The sequence below is a fragment of the Mus musculus genome, chromosome 6 (assembly GCF_000001635.26).
Source record: "Mus musculus strain C57BL/6J chromosome 6, GRCm38.p6 C57BL/6J".
Lineage (NCBI taxonomy): Eukaryota > Metazoa > Chordata > Mammalia > Rodentia > Muridae > Mus > Mus musculus.
Window position 1 is genome coordinate 95,486,196 of NC_000072.6, and position 20,518 is coordinate 95,506,713.

Below are 20,518 nucleotides of genomic sequence, written 5' to 3' on the forward strand. Positions count from 1 at the left end.
TCTTTCCAGCCATCATCAGACAGAGCACTGTTGTTTAGCCAATGTTTGGAATCTCTTCTCTCTTGTTATTCCTTTAGTAATGGAATGATTCCACAGACATACTGTGAAAGAGACCATGGACACATTTCCATCCACAGTAGCTCCAAAGAACATAAGCACCTAGGAATAAAACTCAGAAAAGAAGCAAAGGCACCACAATGAACTTTCAATCTCTGAAGAAAGACACCGAGGAAAAACTAGAAAATGGACAGGATTAGTAGAAATAATATTGTGAAAAATGATCATCCTAACAAAAGCAATTTATAGATTCAATGCAATTCTAATCGAAATTGCCAAAACATTCTTCACAGAAATAGAGAAAGCGCTGTGAAGAAGTATTATGACCAAGGAGACTTATAAAAGGAAGGATGTAACTGGGGCCTTGCTTACAGTTTGGAGGGTGAGAACATGACTATTATGTCAGGAGCACAGCAGCAGAAAGGCAGTCATGGCGCTGGAGCAGTGTCTGAGCGCTTACATCCTGATCCAACGCAGAGAGAATGCAAATTGGAATATCATGGGGTTTATAAACCTTAAAACCCAGCCCCAGTGCTATACCTCCTCCACTAAGACCCCAAGTCCTAATCCTTACCAAACAGCTCCACCAACTGAGGACCAAACATTCAAAGACAGAAGCCTCTGGGGCCATTCATATTCAAATCACCAGAGGAAAAAAATCCTAAAATTTTCATGGAACCACAAAAGGCCCCAATAGCCAAAGCTATTGAGTAAACAGCCGTGAGTAAACAGAACAAAACCATTCTAAAATTTGCTATTCTAAAGTTCAAGGTATACTGTGGAGTTACAGTCATAAAACAGCCATATGGTACTGGCACAAGAGCAGACATGTAGACCAATGAAACAGAATAGAAGGCCCAAATAAGAGTACATACAACTAGAATCATCTGGTATTTGACATAGATGCCAAAACCACATTGGAGAGAAAACACCAACAAATGGTGCTGGGAAAACCAATGTCCACATGCAAAAGAATGAAATTAGGCCTGCATCTGTTACCTTACATGAAAATTAACTCCAAGTGCATCAAAGACGTCATGTGAGAGTGGAAACACTGAAGCTGCTGCAAGAAAACAGGCAGCACCTAACAGGATGCAGGTGTAAGAGAGGGCTCTCTTAACGAGACTCTATTTGTCCAGAAATTAAGGCCAACAACTGACACCCGGGACTTCATTAAACCAAAACGACAAGGCTAAGAAAACAATGAACTGAGCAGAGAGGAAGCCCCCCCAAGTGGGAGAGAATCTCTAGCTACTATGGATTCGACAGAAGACTAATATCCACAATACGTAAAGAACTTTCTGAGCACAGAATCAAGAGATCAAACTCCCACTGTGCCCGTACCCCTCCCCTTCTTGGAGATAACTCAAGTCTCAGGTTGAACACCACCTGGCAGCCAATGGCAGTGATACATAGGGTCAGTAACAAGGGTTCAGATGTGACAGCTAGTACAAATTGCACTGCTAACATTTACTAAGAGCAGACCTATTCAGACTATTGGAAAGCTAGTTTGTGCCTTACAATGTGTGCCTTACATTATGATGCTGCTACTTGTATATATGTCAGTTTGTGCATATGCCCATGTGCATGTAATGTACTTGTGAAAAAAACAGAGGTCTATGCCAAGTGCCTTCCTCTATTACTCTGCATATTATTTTTTGAGACAGCATCTCTCATGGAATCTGCATCTCACCAATTATATAGACGGGCTGGTCAGCACAATACTGGAATCATGGACCCTCATGCTTTGGTTACACTTTACCTACTGAGCCATCTTACCTCCCCGATCAATACTGTTTTTCCCCCTACATACTACAAGAGAGGAGGTTGAAATTTCACACCTGGCTTTATTCCTAAGAAGCTGAATGACTTGAGAAAGTCACTGTCCATTTGACTGGAGATTCTTCACCCTTGGGTGAGGATCTTATCTACCCACACATTCTATGAAAATTAAGGCTGATAAAAAGTGGTCTGTGACACTGTTTCACAGCCATGGTAAGAAGATACACAGGGTGAGGACTGCTGTGGGCAGTAGCCAGATTTAGCAGCAGGAAGTCTCTGACCAAGATGCAATCATCTGACCACAAAAGCAAGGTTCGGGATCAAGTCTATGCGTGTTCACTGAGAGCCACTCCTAGGTGCATATGCTTTTGCTTTCAATTATGTATCCCTAAAAAAGGCAGCATAAATATTAATGCAAGCCATGTTCAACTGTAATATCAAACTAGAATGCAAAGAACCCTCTGGCAAGCAAAACTGGCTGCAGTACTTAGTCTACTTACTCCCATCATCTACAGGACAGAACGGATCTTTCTTTATTTTTAGAAGATTCATTCGTTCTTTGAGGATTTATCCAGAGTGTTTTGTCTCCTCTTCCCAATTCCTCTCCTGTCCATCCCATCCCATCCACCTAACTTGTCTTTCTTTTTATCAGCCAAGTCCAGGAAGTGCTGCCTGCATAGTCTTGGATGTGTGGCCTTCCTTTTGGACGTGTTACTCTCATTCTCTCGAAGCCATGAGTTGCCAATAGCTTCTGAGCTAGGTAGGAGTGGGCTTCAGGCTTCCCTGCCCCCTCCATGGTGGGGTTTGGTCTGTCATGAGCTTGTTCATGTCTTGTGCATGCTGTAGGACAGATCTTTTGAAGAGCTCTTAAAATCTGCAAGGCCTTTCTTTTACATCAGTCCACAATGCTGACCCAGACCTTCAGTCGTCCTTGCTATGGTTTGGCTATAGAAGGCAATGTCCCCCTCAAAGACTCATGTGCTGTATGAGTGCTCTTAGCACAGTGGTGGGGAGTTCTAGTGGAAGGTAATTATGTCACAAGGACTTACCTAAAGGACTAATGCTGGTTAGAACGTGCATTGTCACAAAAAGAGTGAAGCTGCACTTGCTTCATCTCGTCTTGTTTTCCATGCGGTCTTGGTTGGCCTCAAACCCGATGTGGCCAAGGCTGACTCTGAATTCCTAATTCTGCCTCCATCTCCCGTGTGCTGGTGCCACAGGTGTGGACAGCCAGCCTGCTCTCTTGCCCCTTGGCTTGCCAGATGATTTCTTCCAAATGCATCTCTGCCACGCGTGTCATCCAGGCTCTCTGAGATGAGCAGACGCCAGCAGATGTGGCAACAAAGTAAAGCTCTTTTCTTGGTAAATTATCCAGACGTAGGTGTTTTGTCAGAGCAGCACAAACAGACTGATAGACTGCCTGAGAAGCCATACCACTGCATTACGGTATGGGACTGTAAGTAGGGGAAATGCCTGAGTGTGGACTCTACTGCTAAGATTGTCCTTAAGAAAAACACTGTATTTGAAGAGCTGATATTGTTTGTCAAGTTCTAACTTGACTCTTATAAGAAATTTACAGGCTGAGCCCACAGCCAGAATTAGAAATGGATAATAGGAGGAGTTTCTAAAACACTAGGTCTTGTTGCTGGGCTCTTTTCCACTTAGGGGTCTGCAAACTAGGGCTCATAAGCCAGACCTACTCTGATATCTGTTTTTGTACCAAAAGACTTATTATGACCCAGGGGCAGCCATCTCCCCGGGCACTGTCCAGAGCTGCTTCAACACTACCTACCGCAGAGAGCTAAGCAACTGCAGCAGGGATACATGGCCTCAAAGGACAAGAGCTGACTCTTCACAGGAAAGCTTATCAGAATGCCCCAGCTCATGTCTGATGGGCTGTACAAAGTAAGAAATTATCTTACTTGGTTCTTTCCCAGTTTTTAGCCCCCACTTTACTTCCTGCTCCCAATAGAATAGAATGCTATATTTCTAGGGGAGAAAGTCCCCTGTATGGTTTCATTCACTAATGGCAAATGGTTGGCTCAAAAAGCATCTCTTTTGACATCTGTAGTGTACAATCATGATTATGGAACCTCTTTCTCTGAGCTACAGTGCATCAGGATTTTATTGGCACAGCGCTTTCAGCAGCCACAGTCAATGAGCAGAAGGTGGCATAGGGCGAAAGCTATCTGTCCTCTGTCCTAAAACACTGTCATGGAGGCTATAGGGATAGACTAGGAATAGTCTCCAGGGGTGTCTCTTCAACATTCTTATTGGCAGGGTAGACTCATCATCTGTAAAACAAGGGACTAAATCTCCCTGCAGGCTGCTCCCTAATAGCAGGCTGCTAATTAGAATAACTACAGTGTTGCATGAAGACATGAACTGACTGGTCCCACCGACAATATCCAGAAAGCAGACAGGGAGTCTGCATTAGATACAGTGGGCCTAATGAGTACTCTGCTTTAACCACTCTTCCTTAAAACTGTTCCTTTGCATAACAACGGCCAGAGAGGATTAGTCTGTCACAGCTACCTCCCTCCATCACCTCACTGCCCAGAGAGCTTGGGGACACTGCATAATGCTGGAGTTATCTTCTTTGAGAAGACTTAGCTTACAGATATGACAAGGCCACAGACATCCAAATGGCAGAAATGCTGGTTATGCACATTATCTATCTAGAGGTGAGGTGAGGGAAACTTGAAATGCCTAAGAGAGCAGATTAATGCAGATTAAAAGTTTTGACCCACAGAAGCTTTTCCTGTTCTGAGGAACGCTTGAGGCTAGCACCTGTGGAGTTGGTGTAACTATCAGGAGCAGCAGAGGTTTACGCATTACTGTATACTTAGCCATTCAGACCTGGCACCCCTGGGGACTAGAGTCCCTCCCATGCCACAGGCAGTGCGAGCTGCTGAAGAAACACTAAGAAGAAGGAGGGTCATTGGGGAAGGTGGGGTGCTAATGAGTAGAGGCAGAGGAGGGGTGGGGCATCACCACAGTGAAAGTTGGCCCACACAGGATGTGTCCCCAGAGAATGCGGATGGAGGGGAGAGATGAAAGAGGACCCAGGACCCTGGGTGGTAGGGAGCAATGCAAGGTGCAGACTGCCTAGGAAGGCTTGAGAAGAATGGTTGGTCACCCTGGGAACAGAGATGCCTTGAGTAACCAAAGGAAGATGTGCTAGAAAAATGCCTTACAGCTGGATCTCATTGAGGCATTTCCTCAACTGAGGCTCCTCCCTCTCTGATGACTCTAGCCTGGGTCAAGCTGACATAAAAGCAGCCACTACACATGTGTTGTACATAATAACCGTACTGAATTTCTGGGCACAGAAGGTGCCTTCCATCAGACTGCCTGTCCCATCCCAGTTTTTCTGTATGTGTGTCTGTCCCTTTTCCTCCCCATGCCACTCATCCTGTTTCCAGCACCAAGCGGGGGAGAATTTGGCAGTAAGGGGAACAACAAACGGGGTGGGATTCTGGCTTTTGAGGAGCTTTGGGGAAAGAAATAAAAATATTTGCATTGCTGAGACAAATCTTTCGTTGCTGGGTAGACGAATTGTATTGAAAGACCTGGTGACGAGAAATGTGATCCAGCCTACAAACTTTGTGGGCTTACAGTCATTATTATTAGCTGTTGTTACTAACAAGCTCAACTCAGAATCATAATGTGCACCTGAGAGAAGAGGAAATTCTTCCTCAAGTATCCATCAAATATAGGATTGTGGTGCAGATTTAAACAGGACAACAACAAGAAAGAATGCATCTTAAAGGAGAAAAAAGACACTGAAGATGTTAGCAAATCCAGACGCTACACAACTGTGACACCCCACACAACTGTCAGTCATTATGTGTCCATTTCTCAGCAGTACCCCATACCATACTGAATGTCTGTGTACATTTCAGGACGCTCATCAGAAACCATGCTCTTTATCTAGCTAGCAACAACTGTTTACAAAGGCTCAACCTCTACCTCTTAACTGGCTGTTCAATTACCCACAAGTCTTTTAAAACAAAATTATCCTGTGTCTTGGCTGATAGAAACATTTCATGTATTCATTTGCTTAGTAAGGCAAATGAATGCATGGGGTTATGGTGTTATCATTCCAAAGAGCAGGGAAAAAGCTTCCATAGATAAAGACAGCTTGCCGTCAGTATACGGCAGAGTACAAGGACTTGGTTCACAAAATTCTACCGAAGCAAACCTGATGTTTTTAGCCTGTTTCCAGTGTACTGTGTGTGGGCCAAAGCTGTCATGGCATGGATGTGAGTGGGTGAATGTAGACAGGGGTTCTGGGTCTTCCACATAGACAAAAAACAAACAAGCAAGCTGCTTCCTTTACTTAGAGGAAACAGACGCTACTAACTAAACAGGCCATCTGGCTTTGGGAACACTTGCTATCTTGATTATTGGAGTTCTCACAGTTGTGTAGGTTAGACAGATCTGCACTGGTGTGTCTGAGGCTTCAACAACACTGAGCCAGGGCTAGTGCCAGCAGGGACTCATGTTCATTCCAGATCTAGAGGAACTGCTTTCCATACACCATCCCCCATCCCAGGTGAGATGGTTCTCTCACTTCATTCTTCCCAGCTTCCTAGACCACAGCCCGCTGCAATCCTGGACTTAGGGCTCTTGGGCTTCCTGTTTTCTTGTGGTTTTCTCCCTGTCCTTGCTCAGTCCGAAGCTCCAGCCAGTGCTGCAGATAAAGGCTTCATGCTCCACTCTGCTCTCACAGACTGCTGTGCAGCCCCCACTCTCTCCAGGATGGCCTCTCAGCTATGCAGGGCCTGGGCTTCAGCTCCTAGAGTTCCAACTCTCGGGGATGGATGCCGACTTTCTTCTAATAATCCCCTCTTCCTTCCTGTCAGTCATTCAGATCTTATCCTTCCACATTCAACGTGGAAATTCCCCGTTTATAGTATGCATTTGGGGCTGGGCATGGCATTCATGCCTATAATCCTAGCACTCTAGAGGTAAAGGCAGAAGATCAGGCGTTAAAGGTCATCTTGGCTACATAGCTAATCTCAAAAAACCAGTCTCAAAAATCAAAACAAAACAGACCACAGTTTGTATGTATTAAAGATTAAATTAAAACTAAAAATTACTTTTGAAAGACATACTTCTAAACTTCCTAATTACAGTAGTCAATAATGAGTAAAAAGGATGACAGACATATCCACACATATATTACATGTGGAGAGAAGATATATATATATATATACATATACATATATATATAGATGATGGATAGATGGACAGGTAGATAGGAAAAACAGATTGCAGAGTAGACTAGGGAGCTTAGAGAGTACATAAGTACAGAGACAGGCTAACCATTGGGTATTAATTGCACAAGATAACTACAAATAACAATGTTATACTTTTCATAAAGCCAGAATAAAATCTGTTCTCACCACAAAGAATGGTGTAGCTGAGGTACACATAGCTTCACTTCATTAAAACATTACATAACGTATACATGTTTTCAGCATTCCATGGTATGTATAGCTATTGTGTTTTTGTGAATTAGATTAAAAATACAATTACAAGTTAAATGAGGAACATGATGATGAAAGCGGCTGAGCCACAAGCACCCAGCTCCAAGGCAAACACTTCACAGAAGTCTGGGTTTCCTTAGCTCGCAGAGTTCTGGCCTGGTTCTCACTTAGTTTTGTTATGGGTCCTTTCTGGTTTGTATCTTCTCCAAATTCTGCATTTTGTTATTTATGGTCAGACCGCTGAGTAGAGTCAAAGCAAAATTCCTTCTGCTCCCTGTGTTTAGTGTGTGATAACCATGCAGTTTGGGGAGGGTCTGGTTTTGGTGTTGGTTGAGCTGTTTGTCTCTTAGATATTCCACATGCTTTCTCTGGGTTGCACATCTGCTGGGTTGATGTGAGAGCCTACATTTACCCAAGAACGCTGATCACACAAGATGCCAATTTGTATAGCAGAAGTAGAGAAAACCTGGTACTACTCTAGAAATACCAAATTCATTGCTTCTTTCCTCTTGGTAAAAGGTTCTTGGGACACAAGAGAGACCATAGAGTATAGAAAGGATAGTGGCAAAGGCCACCAGGGATAGCCTTGCCTACTTCAGTTAGGGGAGACACTGGTATCTTTGGGCTTGTCTTGAGCCATCACTTTCACGTTCGGGACACAGACAGTGTGATACCTCAGTGTTTCCAAATTTTCAGTGATGCAGCCGGGGCCCCCAAGACCACTGCCAAGAAGACAGGAACAGGTCCCAGGAAGGCAAGGCCTCTTTCATGCTTAGTGCACTCACTGCCTTACCCTGTCATTTTTCTACTTCATTTCTCCTGTTAACTTTCTACATTTCTACTCATCTTCCTTGATGTTTAAAGTTCTGTGACCTGTGCGTGGCATTTCTTAATAACTGAGTTCTAATTAAAAACCACAGGCACAGACTGTAGAAGAAAAAGGATTGTCTAACAAGCTCAGAAATTTCAAAGCTTTTCTCTCTTATCTCAAACAGACTTCTAACACAAACATCAGAGACTATTTACGGAGATAATCTTGGGTGTGTTAATTTGCATATCTTTACATACATACTTACCTCCCAGGTATCATGGAACAACTACTCTGGAATACTAAGTATAGCATGAAAATAAGACAAGGGCTGTTTTCAATTTGTGTATGTATGTGCATGTTTGCTCTTGTGTGTGCAGATGCAAGTGTGTGTAGGTACACATGCACAATGTGTATGTGTGTGTGTGTATGCTTGTAGGTGGCGGCCAGTGTGTGTATGCTTGCAGGTGGGGGCCAGAGAAAACCCTTGGCTGTTGTTTCTCGGGTCTTGTTGGCCTTATTGTTTGAGATGGATTTCTCATTGGCCTGGAACGCATGAAGCTGGCTGCATTGGTGGCTCAGGGCTTCTCCTGCCCTCCCCTCCTCAGTGCTGGGATGATAAATGTGCACTACAATTCTTGGCTATTTTTTTTTAAAAATGTGAGTCCAGATGATCAAACTCAGATTTGTGTGCACAGTGAGTTATCAGCCTTGCTCATTTTCAAGTTTTCAAGAAAAATGAAAAGGAAGCAATTTCTAGAAATGTACAAATAATAATTGTATATATAATAATACTATGTGCCCAGTGAGGATTGCTGGAAGAAAGCGAATCCACTGCAGGAATACTTCTAATTATTTCCAAGTGTCAGATACTAATGTGATTCCTGCCTCAGTTGGCTTTTACAACACGAGGGTCAGGGGTCATTTTGAATCTAAAACCAGTCTGACATCAACATTTTAATCAGAATTATAACTGATGCCGATGGCCTCGTTAACTCCTTGGCCAGCTTTCTGTACTGTGGTATCACTAATCATTGGCTTTTATTAGTTTCACGGGAATCAATTATGTCTCTGTACTCCTACAATGAGTTAATTCTGTGGAATGTTCTGCTGTCCACACTCAACGTTGCTGCCTGGAGCGCCTGCTGCCCGACCTCCTCTCTGGGGTCAGCATTTCTATCAAGTCCAGGATGTTCTGGTTTTAGGTCACAAGGCAGACAGTTTCAGGTAAGGAAGAGGCAGTATTGCAGAGAGAGAGAAGAGAGAAAAGGGAGACCTTAAGCAGGCTGCAGCTCCTCTGGCCTCTCCATCAGGGGATGAGATATACAGTGCTATCAAATGACCCTCAGACTTCATCACTAGGAGAACAGCACCAGCACAGAGCCTGGGCAATCTGGGCTGCCCCTAAGGTGATACTGAAGAAACCAACCCAGTGGGGCTGCTGAATGTTATGACCAGAATGCAATGACAATGTGGATGGCTTTCAGGAGTTTTCATATTAAAATGATTGTTAAATACGGGAAGGTTTTCTCTGTTAAACTGTCATGCAGTGGTAGCAGTAATGAATGACAGTAAGACTGGGTTGGCACTGGCATGGATGAAGAGGCTGCCATGATCGTCATGTGATGGTGGGTGAGGCTGATGTATAAGGAAGGAAGGCACTAGTGGTCACTGATACCCCACCACACACTCTCCATACCAACCATGTTTCAAGCAATAGAGAGTAAAAAGAAAATTAATTTTATTATGCCTCAGCCCTTGAGCACTCAATCAAACAGTTTACATCAATTTACTGAAGGTGCTTCTGCACCTGAGCAATGGGCTCAGCTACTTGGCTAACTATGGCCACTGTCTCTATGGAGAAGTGCTTCTACACCCAAGCATGGGCCGGAGTCATTGCCATCCCCATGGAACACTGTAACCACTTCAAAGACCAATCACCATACTGTGGCTATTCAGACTTGGTTATCTGGTGATATTTCCTCAAATATAAGTGAAATGAACTTGTCATTTTGAGGATAACAACTGTTTTGCAGTTGAAGATAAAATTTATATCTTAAACTGAAAACCCAAACTCTCAATAAGTTGCATCTGCCTCTGTATACTTGACAGCTTCCCAACACCTTAAATGCAGTCCTATCAGGAGCAGTGTTGATCCTAACAAACATGGACTTGGGGCTTTTGTGCTTTGAAATGCAATAACCTTTGGGACATAACTGAAAAAAGTTATCAGAGCATGAGGTTATGCAGCGTGCATGGGTGAAATGAACTTAGTGTGAGACACACCGAGGGGCTGAAAAGAGCAGGTTATGAGAACTTTCCCAGACATGTTCCTAGTTCACAGCGGAGCACCTTCAGTAAAACTGGCTGACACCTGTACTGCAGTACCAGGGAAGAAAGCTCATGGCTCCATGAGAAGCTGACGAAAACATCCCAGCTGGGTGTGGGGCTGGGCACTTGGAATCATTGGACTTGGGAAGCTGAAGTGGGGGATTTTGAATTCTAGATTAGACTGGGCCAAAGAGCATGTTCAAGGCCAGCCTGGAGCTCATAAGGAGACCCCATTTCGAACAAAACAAAAGTCAGAAAAGGCGTTCCTCCTCCTGAGTCCATATACACGTCTCTGAGGTTAGACATTGTTCATATACATTGTGACAAAGTCTTATGGGAATAACAGAGAAGCTAGGTAAGTAAGGGAGCTGAAAACAGTTACCAGTCTTATTAAAGACTTAAAAAGACAATATATATACAAGTAGACTCACATACATATGCATATCATCTCCTTTGATCTGTGGTTTCTCTTCCCACAGTATCAGTAGCTTACAGTAGCCAATCATGAAAATATTACTTGTCTTTTTTGAGAGAAAGAAATCAAATTCACTTTAATTTCACCATAATGTTGTTATTTTCTATCTTATTTCTAGCTATTGCTAATTTCTTACTGTTTCTATTATATAAACTGATCCTATCATAGCTTTGCATGTAAGAGGAAAGAGATCACATATGCTGGGTATTTGTACAATGGCCTCTATAATACAAGGGCTTTAGCTCTCTGGAACCAGCCTGGCAAATGAGCCTGGGTAGTCCTAGGCCCACAGTGTCTGAGGAACTGCAACTGCACTTGCCTGCTGGAAGTCCAGACCATTGTAATACTGAGCCTGCTGCATCTCAGTTAACCCAGTTTTCTGGAGCTTAGGAAGTGTGTGAGCCCAGAGCATGCTGGAAAGGAAAATTAGTGCTGGGAACTCCTGTGACTCACCTTCAAGCCGGACTACCAGTGGCACCTTGAGCTCCAGCTCCCGGCAGGCTTTGGTGATTCCGTTGGCAATGATGGCACAGTTGACGATCCCACCAAAGATATTGACGAGAATGGCTTCCACCTGAAATCCCAAACAGGAAGTGCTGTCAGAGTGTGGTAGCCAACAGCCTCAAAACAGCTAGTCAAATAACAGAGGTTGTTAAGTAAGGCTTCTTGGTTTCTGTCAGTTTTTACACAGAGAAAGAAATACTAAGAACAGACAAGACTGTCACAAAAATTAAGCTTCGGTAATGAATAAATAACAACATATCATTATTAACCCATATTACCATCCAGTCTTATGAACTGAGACAGGCCCCAAAATGAATCCAACTTCTGTATCCGCCCTCTGGGTTTCTTAAATATTTGGAACTGGTATAACGTTTTCTTTTTTTTTTTTTCCTTTTCCAAAACGAAATGTGTCATTTAAAAACTCATGCATCTATTTTTCTTTTATGATATGTAGTTCTTGTGCCTAACACAACAGGTTCAAATCTCAGAACTTAGTATGTGCTGTTTGTAGTAAAAGGTAAAGACTACAACCTTGCCATGCTTCTTAGGGCACATTCTCAAAATCCAGACATAATGTAACTATCTGAGACAACAACTGTTTTGATTTAAAAAAGAAAAGATAAAGAGGTAACATAAAAAGAGTCAAGTTAGCTGGGCAGTGGTGGCACACGCCTTTAATCCCAGCCCTTGGGAGGCAGAGGCAGGTGAATTTCGAGTTTGAGGCCAGCCTAGTTTACAGAGTGAGTTCCAGGACAGCAGGGCTATACAGAGAAACCCTGTCTCAAAAAAAGACAAAAGATTAAAAAAAAAGAGTCAAGTTACTAACAAGAATTTTTCAGAAATTTAAATTGAAACCCATCATGTTCACCTGTTTGTACAGATTCCACATTTACAGGCATGTGGGGTAAAAAGAATATTGTACTTGTCTTAATTTGATAAATGGGTATAAGAAAATCCTGTATAATTAACACAAAGAACGAGATAATGAAAAGAATTCATTACTTAGATTAATAGATAACACCCACAGAAAAGAGTTATTCATCAGGCTTGAGGCATCAAAATCCCAACAATGCAGTGGCAATGAGAGCACACTACAGAAATTGCCAAGCATGTATTTACATGCAGCATGCCAGTTTAGATCCTATAGGTTCCATATGATAAATTAACTGCGAATAGCAAAGGAGAAAAGAAAAGATTACATTTCTACAGCACTTATCTCTAGGATGTGCCATTACAGGAATTCTTATTTTTCCTATTCTGATGCCCCTAGAACCTGCTTATAAATACAGTGAGTGGGCCCTCTGTAGTGGAGAGAGCTATGGGGGCAGTGACGGCCCTGCTTAAAATTCTACTGGTTGCTCATCCGTGCTGGTCGCTAAGGCTGAAACCTGGTTAAGCTATATAACTTCTCTTGAATATGGTTTCCTGATCTGTAAGACGAGAGTAATAGTCCCTGGTCCACCAGACCCCTGCAGGATTTCAAGAAGATGATACACGTGCAGTATCTGGCAACAGCTCTCAGCTTACGTGCTCCTGACTTTTTCCCAGCAGGCAATGACACTATTGGACAGACTATCCAGGCTGTGAGTAGGAAACCTTTCCCCATATATAATAGAGGCACAGTGACTAAACTTTAATAGAATGGTAACAGCTTAGTAATGAAGCAAATAAGCAATATTTTCAAGTCAATTAGGGACTGGGGGCTACTCCCAAGAAAGAAACCTCCCATTTCCACTCACAGCAGGCTAACTGGTAAGCAGAAGCCTGCTTTCTAATGGCAACCATTAAATGCTGTTAGCATTGATGCTTAATGAAGCACTAATTTCCAAATAACTGTGGGATGGAAGGGAACTTCCCAGAACAATAGAAGAAAAAGTGTTCACAAGCAATAATTCCTTCATGGGCCTTGAGACAGAACTGAAGAGGCACACACTAGCATTTATGAGGAAAAACTGGGCATTCCAGTAAGCACAGACTGGTACCTGTGACCTCTATAATATAAGGGCAAGCTCATGTGTCAGGGATGCTCTGAGTTACAGGGACTCAGTGCGCTTAATCTAAAACTATGTGACTGTTCTATCAGCTCACGGGAACTAAGGTGAATTTATCTAAACAGGCAGGAGCGGAGGGGGTGAGAAGGAAGTGATGTCTGTGACCCTGTGACAATTCTACTTAGTGGGTGAATGCCCTGGAGTGATCGCCAACTACAAGCTGAGAATGTCTCAGCGGGTGTCAGGTCTCATGAGCCTCACATAACAGTGTCTCACTGTGCTCAGCATGAGCCCAACCTTAACATAGGTTCTCCTTATAGAGCAACCTTTATCTAAAAGGAAAGCAACACATTTAGCCAGCATGCAACCCAGGGACTTTAAGGAGGGGGATGCAACCTGGACAGAGGCAAACATGGCACCCAATGTAACTCATGGAGGCATGTCAGGCCTGACATGGAGGTAACCTGAGGCCATGCAGGACAACGTGGCCGAATCAGGGCTAGGGCCAGGAGAGTGGATTTGCTGGCGCATTCCTACCAAATCCAGAGCTAAGTGACATTAAGGTTTGACAGCAGCTTCCATGGGAAGCTTTTCTATAGGAAAAGCAACAGAAGATATACACAGGCTGCCTTTTTTAGGAGACTGGCTCTGCTCAGGACACAGTGTCCCATATGTCCTGGCAGAAGAGGTGCCTTCTGGTTGGTGGGGAGATCCTCTTCCAGCAGGCCTTCCAGCTCTCAGCTTCTTCCCCACTATAGAGTAATTTGCTGCAGTCATGCACTTTAATGGAAATCTGATTTAAGGTTTCACTCTGGGCCAATTTCTATAATTAAGTACTATAATCTGCAAGCTCAAACTGAGAATGAAATTAAGACAGTTTAAAAATGAAAGCCTTGTGACATCATTATTATTATTTAGCATTTATAAAGCATGTCACATTTTCAATGGGTGCTTCACAGATTCATTCATTTTACAACCACAAGCTGCTGTTCCACGATAATAGCAAAAGCGGCTTTTTAACTTTTTACTGTCTGCTTTTTTGGCACCAAGAACTAAAACAACAACAAGAACAACAACCCCTTTCCTCTTGTAGGTCTCTGTAAATATTCAGAGCTGCTCCTAGCAGATTCCAAAGTGCTTAAAGTAACAGGCATTTCCAAGATTCGGGTGAGAGTCCTCAGAGCTGCTATTTACTGTTGCACAAAAGTAAAGATCATCTAAGAAGGTGGTGAAGGTACCAGAGAGAGCACTGGTCCCTAGGTCCCAGACAGCTGCCCCAGCAGTAGAGTCCGGAACAACTGCTGGCAGCTGTGCAGGTGGTTGGGCCATCCAAACGTCAGTTCTCAAATGTCTCTGTGTGTTTGAGCTTGCGAAACACACACTGGCTGCAGATTATAGTCCATAATTGAAAGGATGCACTTTGAAAGTAAAAAAGCTGCAGCCATTGCTATTTGTTAAGCTCCCAAATAAACAAAGCAAGCAAACAACAAACACAGAACCCAACAATGAACCCCTTTGCTGCAGCGGAGGGTTCTTACTGAACTCATACATGCTTGTCTGGAATGTTCTTGCAGTCCTACGGGATACCCTACAGCTACTGCTCTGAAGAGCATGTCTTCAAATGCCAAGTGGTAATAACGAAGTGCAAGTGCACATATAGTGGTGGAGAGCTGCAAGGGAGTTGTGAATTCAACTACATGTAAAGTTTTGTTTTAGGATACACCTTTCTGGGAAGTCATTCATGAAGGATGAACATACTAGTTTTCACAAACAAAACTATTCTATTTTCTAGAAGATGGAAGGTTTATTATGCCACATGATTGACACATGGGTATCACACAAGGCGGGTATAATTTTCATCCTCAATTTATAGACAAGAAAACAGAAAGGAGGGAAACCACTGAGGCTATAGCTTAATGACTGAGAGCTATCAAAATTATAAGGCCCTATGAGACATGTAGGGCTTAATATCTTCTTATTGATAACACTAATTCAACCATCAATACAGGAGGTACATAATACCCTGCTTTACAAATGAAAAACAAGCCTGACACTCAAAGAGATAAACGCTGTGTGCCAGATTATGCAAACAGTATGCTGGGCTGAAAACCACACTTCTTTTTCTTTAGTAGTGCCAAGAATCCCTTTTATTAAATGCCAGTGTTGCCATTGCTCAAAAGTGAGGAAGCTATCTACTTAATAAATATTCTTGAGGGTCCACTCTGAGCTAGGTACTCCTTTAACCATCCAGATTGGCAGGAAAATAATTTAACCAGGCAAACGTGGTCTTCATCTGTATTTGAAATTGTAAATGCTGCCAGGTTATGGAGAGGAGGAAACAAATACCATGAGAACCCAAGGGTAAGATGGTAGAGTAGACCGGCTTCTCAGGGCAGAGACATTGAAGCTAGGGCTACAGACAGTCAAGGAGACACAGGTGGTCAAGAGCAGGGCTCGAGGACCAGAAGTGGGCACATCTGGGAAAGGCTGAGGTACTGGAAGAACTGTGCCTCTGAGAAGTGAAGAGAGCTGGACCAGGTGCTGGGGTGTGGGAAATGAGAGGCTGCCCACACCCAGCATCAAACCGTAAAGGCTCTTGGTGGTTGAGAAGCTTGTGGATTTCAGGCACCTACTTAGACCTCACTCAGACCAGGCAGGGAACGCATACATACCCAGAATCCACTACACATTTATATTAAAATCACAAGACAAGGTTTATTACTTCTATTTATGGTTAAACTAAGGCTCAGGGAGAAATAAGGGAGGCCATGCCATTCATAGTAGTCACGAGAAATACCAGTGTCTGTTTTCATACACGAGCCACAAGCAAGAGCCAGCAACCTTAGGGCAGACAGCTAGCAATGTGCATCAGGAATAAGTCCGTTCTATTAAGGATGAAGCAGTAAACCTTCCAGGCTCAGTGAGCCCAGTTCTTTTACAACTACACAACTTGGTCATTGGGACAACAGTCAGGAGTACTACATAAATGAAGAAGTGTGGCTGCATTCCAATGAAGTTTAATAAAAACAAGCAGGGGCCGGTTCAGCTTGTAAGCTAACTCCTGAGACAGGCATGATTTGTTTCAGCTCTCCTCAAATCCACTGTGCCCTCAGCCCACTTCCTTGAACCCTCTGATGTCTCAGACAATACCCTTCAGATTTTAAGGCATCTGCGATGCATTATTTCCTTGCCATCACTGACAACTGCAGGTGCCCAGGCTATCTAATAAAACTAATAGCATAAGTTTGTCCATTCCAATCTACTACTCCTTAAAAAGAAACCAAACCAAACCAAACCAAACTAAACCAAACCAAACCAAACCAGAACAAATGCTATACCAGTCACAAGTCCACAAACAGAACCTTTGCTTTTCTTTATTCTCCTCCCATCCTGAGCACTGCTGGAAGTGAACAAAGAGAAAGGTTCTGTGTGTCATGGCCATTTTGCAATGGCTGCTACAAACGGTTAAGTACTGTGCTGTGTTTAAAGATGATGCAGCAGGCTGGGGAGGTTCTGTTACTGTGCTGTATCCAAAATACGCCGTAGCAGGTTGGAGTATGGTTCTGTTACTACGCTTCACTTAAAATATGCATTAGCAATTTGTGGTGGGGTTTGAGCTCAGTGGGTAAGGTGCTTGCTGAGCAAGTATTCAGACCTGAGTTTGGCATAGCAGCATGGCACATGGTACCTATAAACGTGATGCTGGAAGGGCAGAGTAAGGAGGATCCTAGGGCTTTGTCACCCAGCCTAGTTGAAACAGTTAGTTCTATGTTCAGTGAGAGACTATCTTAAACAAATAAACAATTGGCTGACTGAATGACTGACTGACTAACAAACTAACTAAGATGGAGAATAAGAAAAGATACCAAAGTTGAGCTCTGGCCTTCACAAGTGTATGCACAGGTGAGCACAACTGCACATGTAAACATGTACATGTAAATATGTGCATATATCAACACACAGAACACACACACACACACACACACACACACACACACACACACACACACTGTAGTATATACATGAAGCCTGGAAAAGCAGCTGCTGCTTTCTATTTCTGTCTATTCCAATTTGCCATGCTAATTTAGTGCCACTGCAGTGGGCATCAGGCTGATAAAACTCAAGCAAGAATGATTATATTGGTTGAGATAAGGACCCTTTTTTTAAACACAGAATTTAATTCTGAACACTGTTACTCTTGTCTAAGCATCTGTTTTTTCTAGAACTGGATTCTCATTTTTGTTGATATTTTCCTGCTGAATTCTAATCATGTCTTATAATCCATTGGCAACCAATGAAGGAACATAAATGGTGAAGGAAATTAGATGCAGCTTAGATAATTGATGTTTGTACTCCTGGGTTTAATAAGAATACTCTGCTAAATTAGAGGGGAGTCTAAATGGATTCAGTCAATAAGGAAGTGATTCAGGTGAGGAATCCAATCTCAGGCTTTGTTGTAATCTTACAAATAAGCAGACAGATTAGTTCAACTGGGACACGATTTGCCTGTGCTGAAATTTGGGTAGGCAGGTCAGGTCTGTTCTGCAGCCTGTGATGCATTCTCAGAGTTGGAACATGCAGTCATCTTTTGATACCACAGGGACCAGTTCCAGGACACCCCCTCCCCAGCCCTGCTGAAGGAGAAAAGCTGCAGATGTTGGAGTTTCTCCTGTGAAATGACACATTTGCATATCACCTCCCTGTGTCCTCCTGCATTCTTTAAAGCATCTCTAGGTCATTGATAACACCTGACCCAATACAAACACCAGGTAAATACTTCTTACATTTTATTACTTAAATGAAATGGCAAGAAAAAGTGTGTAAATATTTAGTACACATGTATACTTTTTAAAAGATTTTTATCCTGAGGTTGGCTTAATTAATTCTTAAATGTGGATTCTCAATGTGGGCTGACTGCACTTTCTTTGAGTTAAGGCATCCATGCACAAAATAGCTACAAAAGATCCACTGAAGAAAACCAAACTTCCAGACATTGGTTTTTCAAAAACACCATCCCCATTTCCCTCTACTTTTTTTTTAATTTCAGGAAAAAAGGGAAATTCTTGTAGTGTGCTCAGAATACATCCTAAAACCCTCAGCTGGAGAAAAGTGCCCTCATTGTCCCTATGCAGTGCAAGCAGCATTTTGGCACTTGAAATCCACCAATCCAAGCGAACACAAGTACTGCAACCCACCTTTGTCAATATGAGCACAGCAGGGGCATTTGATGGGGTCTTTGTTAAGGAGCCAAATTCCCATTAAGTCTGACTTCTGAGAACATCTGGAGGGAACTGAAAAATAGGACTCACTTGTCCGTCATCTATGTGTTATTCTCTTAGGAATTCTTTTTTCCTGGCTGACATCTTCCCACGAGAACAGGAAACATTCTCATGGGGAGGATCAATGTGATCATGTGCTGGTTCTCTTTGGTGCCAGCAGTAACCTGGCAAATATATGGAACTTGGCTTCAAAGAAACAATTCAGTTCCCATAGATGCAGGAAATGGAGTCAGCTTTGTTTCAAGGTAGTCTTCCTGCAGTCCTGTGCTTGTCCCACTCTTTCTTGCTGTCTATCATTGGTGACCCTGAGGCTAGGCAGGAGCTCCTATTCTGTTTTGGCTCCACTACCAGGTATCAGGAACATATTCTCAAGTCCCATTTTCTAGTGTCCATATATTGCTTTTAAATTTTATTGTTTAATTAAAATGAAGATGTCTTTTATAATTTTCAAAAATAAAGCAATTAGACTACTCCTCTTTCGCCCCTCCCACCTGGTCCTTTCTGCTGGGGCAGACTCCTAGCTGGTCTGCTCCTGTGAGGACACTACATCCTGACCCATCCTAGAGGATCTACTGTACTCAAAGCAGTTGAGGATCAGCTGCACTCAGAGCAGTAGACACCACAGCTTAAAGGTATGCAGGACAACTGACCTGACAGACTAAAAGCCTCCCTGGAGTTCTGCTGCACACAGGGAAACAGAAACCACAGTCCTTAAAGGAGGATATTAATAACTCACTGAAAGAAATACAGGAAAACACAGGTAAACAGGTGAAGGAATTGAATAAAGCGATCCAAGTAAAAGAGGAAGTAGAAACAATAAAGAAAACACAAATGGAGGCAAACCTGAAAATGGAAAACCTAGGAAGGAGGTCAGGAATTACAGATGTAAGCATCACCAACAGAATACAAGAGATAGAAGAGAGAATCTCAGGTGTAGAAGATACAGTAGAAGAGACTGACACAACTGTCAAGGAAAATTCAAAGTGTACAAAACTAACCCAAGCATCCAGGAAATTCAGGACACAATCAAAAGACCAAATCTAAGAATAATTGGAATAGAGGAGAATGAAGGTTCCCATCTCAAAGGACCTAAAAATGTCTTCAACAAAATCATAGAAGAAAACTTCCCCAACCTGAAGAAAGAAGTGGCCATAAAGGTACAGAAAGCATATAGAACACCAAATAAATGGGACCAGAAAAGAAAATGCTCTTGTCACATAATAATCAAAACACTAAACCCACAGAACAAAGAGAGAATATTAAAAGCTGCAAGGGAAAATGGCCAAGTAACATACAAAGGCAGACCTATCAGAATTACATCAGACTTCTCAACAAAGACTATGAAAGCCAGAAGAGCCTGGCCAGAGGTCATACAGACTCTAAGAGAACACAAATGCCAGCCTAGGCTACTACACCCAGCAAAACTCTCAATCAACACATATGGGGAAACCAAAATATTCCAGGACAAAACCAAATTCAAACAGTATCTATCTACCAATCCAGCCCTTCAGAGGATCCTAGAAGGAAAAACTCAAATACAAGAGAGATATCTGCACCTAGAAAGGACAAGATATTAAGCATCTCACAACAAAGTCATAAGGAGAGAACCACAAGCACATCAAGCCACCTACATGAACAAACATCAGGAACCAACAGTCATTTCTCTTTAATATCTTTCAATATTAATAGACTCAACTCACCTATAAAAAGACATAAGCTAACAGACTGGATACACAAACAAAACCCAGCATTTTGGCATATAAGAAACACACCTCAATAACAAAGACAGACACTAT

The 20,518-nt window shown here is 42.7% G+C and overlaps 1 protein-coding gene across 4 annotated transcripts in view; it reads right to left on the bottom strand.

Moving 5' to 3' along the window:
* Positions 1-20,518, bottom strand: part of Suclg2 (succinate-Coenzyme A ligase, GDP-forming, beta subunit) — a 245,850-nt gene that overhangs the window by 13,187 nt on the left and 212,145 nt on the right. For all 4 annotated transcript variants that reach the window (XR_003956174.1, NM_011507.3, NM_001326558.1 and 1 more), the window contains one exon: positions 11,402-11,522. Coding sequence is in view for 3 of the 4 variants with exons in the window: in NM_011507.3 (NP_035637.2) it covers positions 11,402-11,522 (121 nt within the window). In the remaining variant the exon portion in view is untranslated. The remainder of the gene's footprint in view (positions 1-11,401; positions 11,523-20,518) is intronic.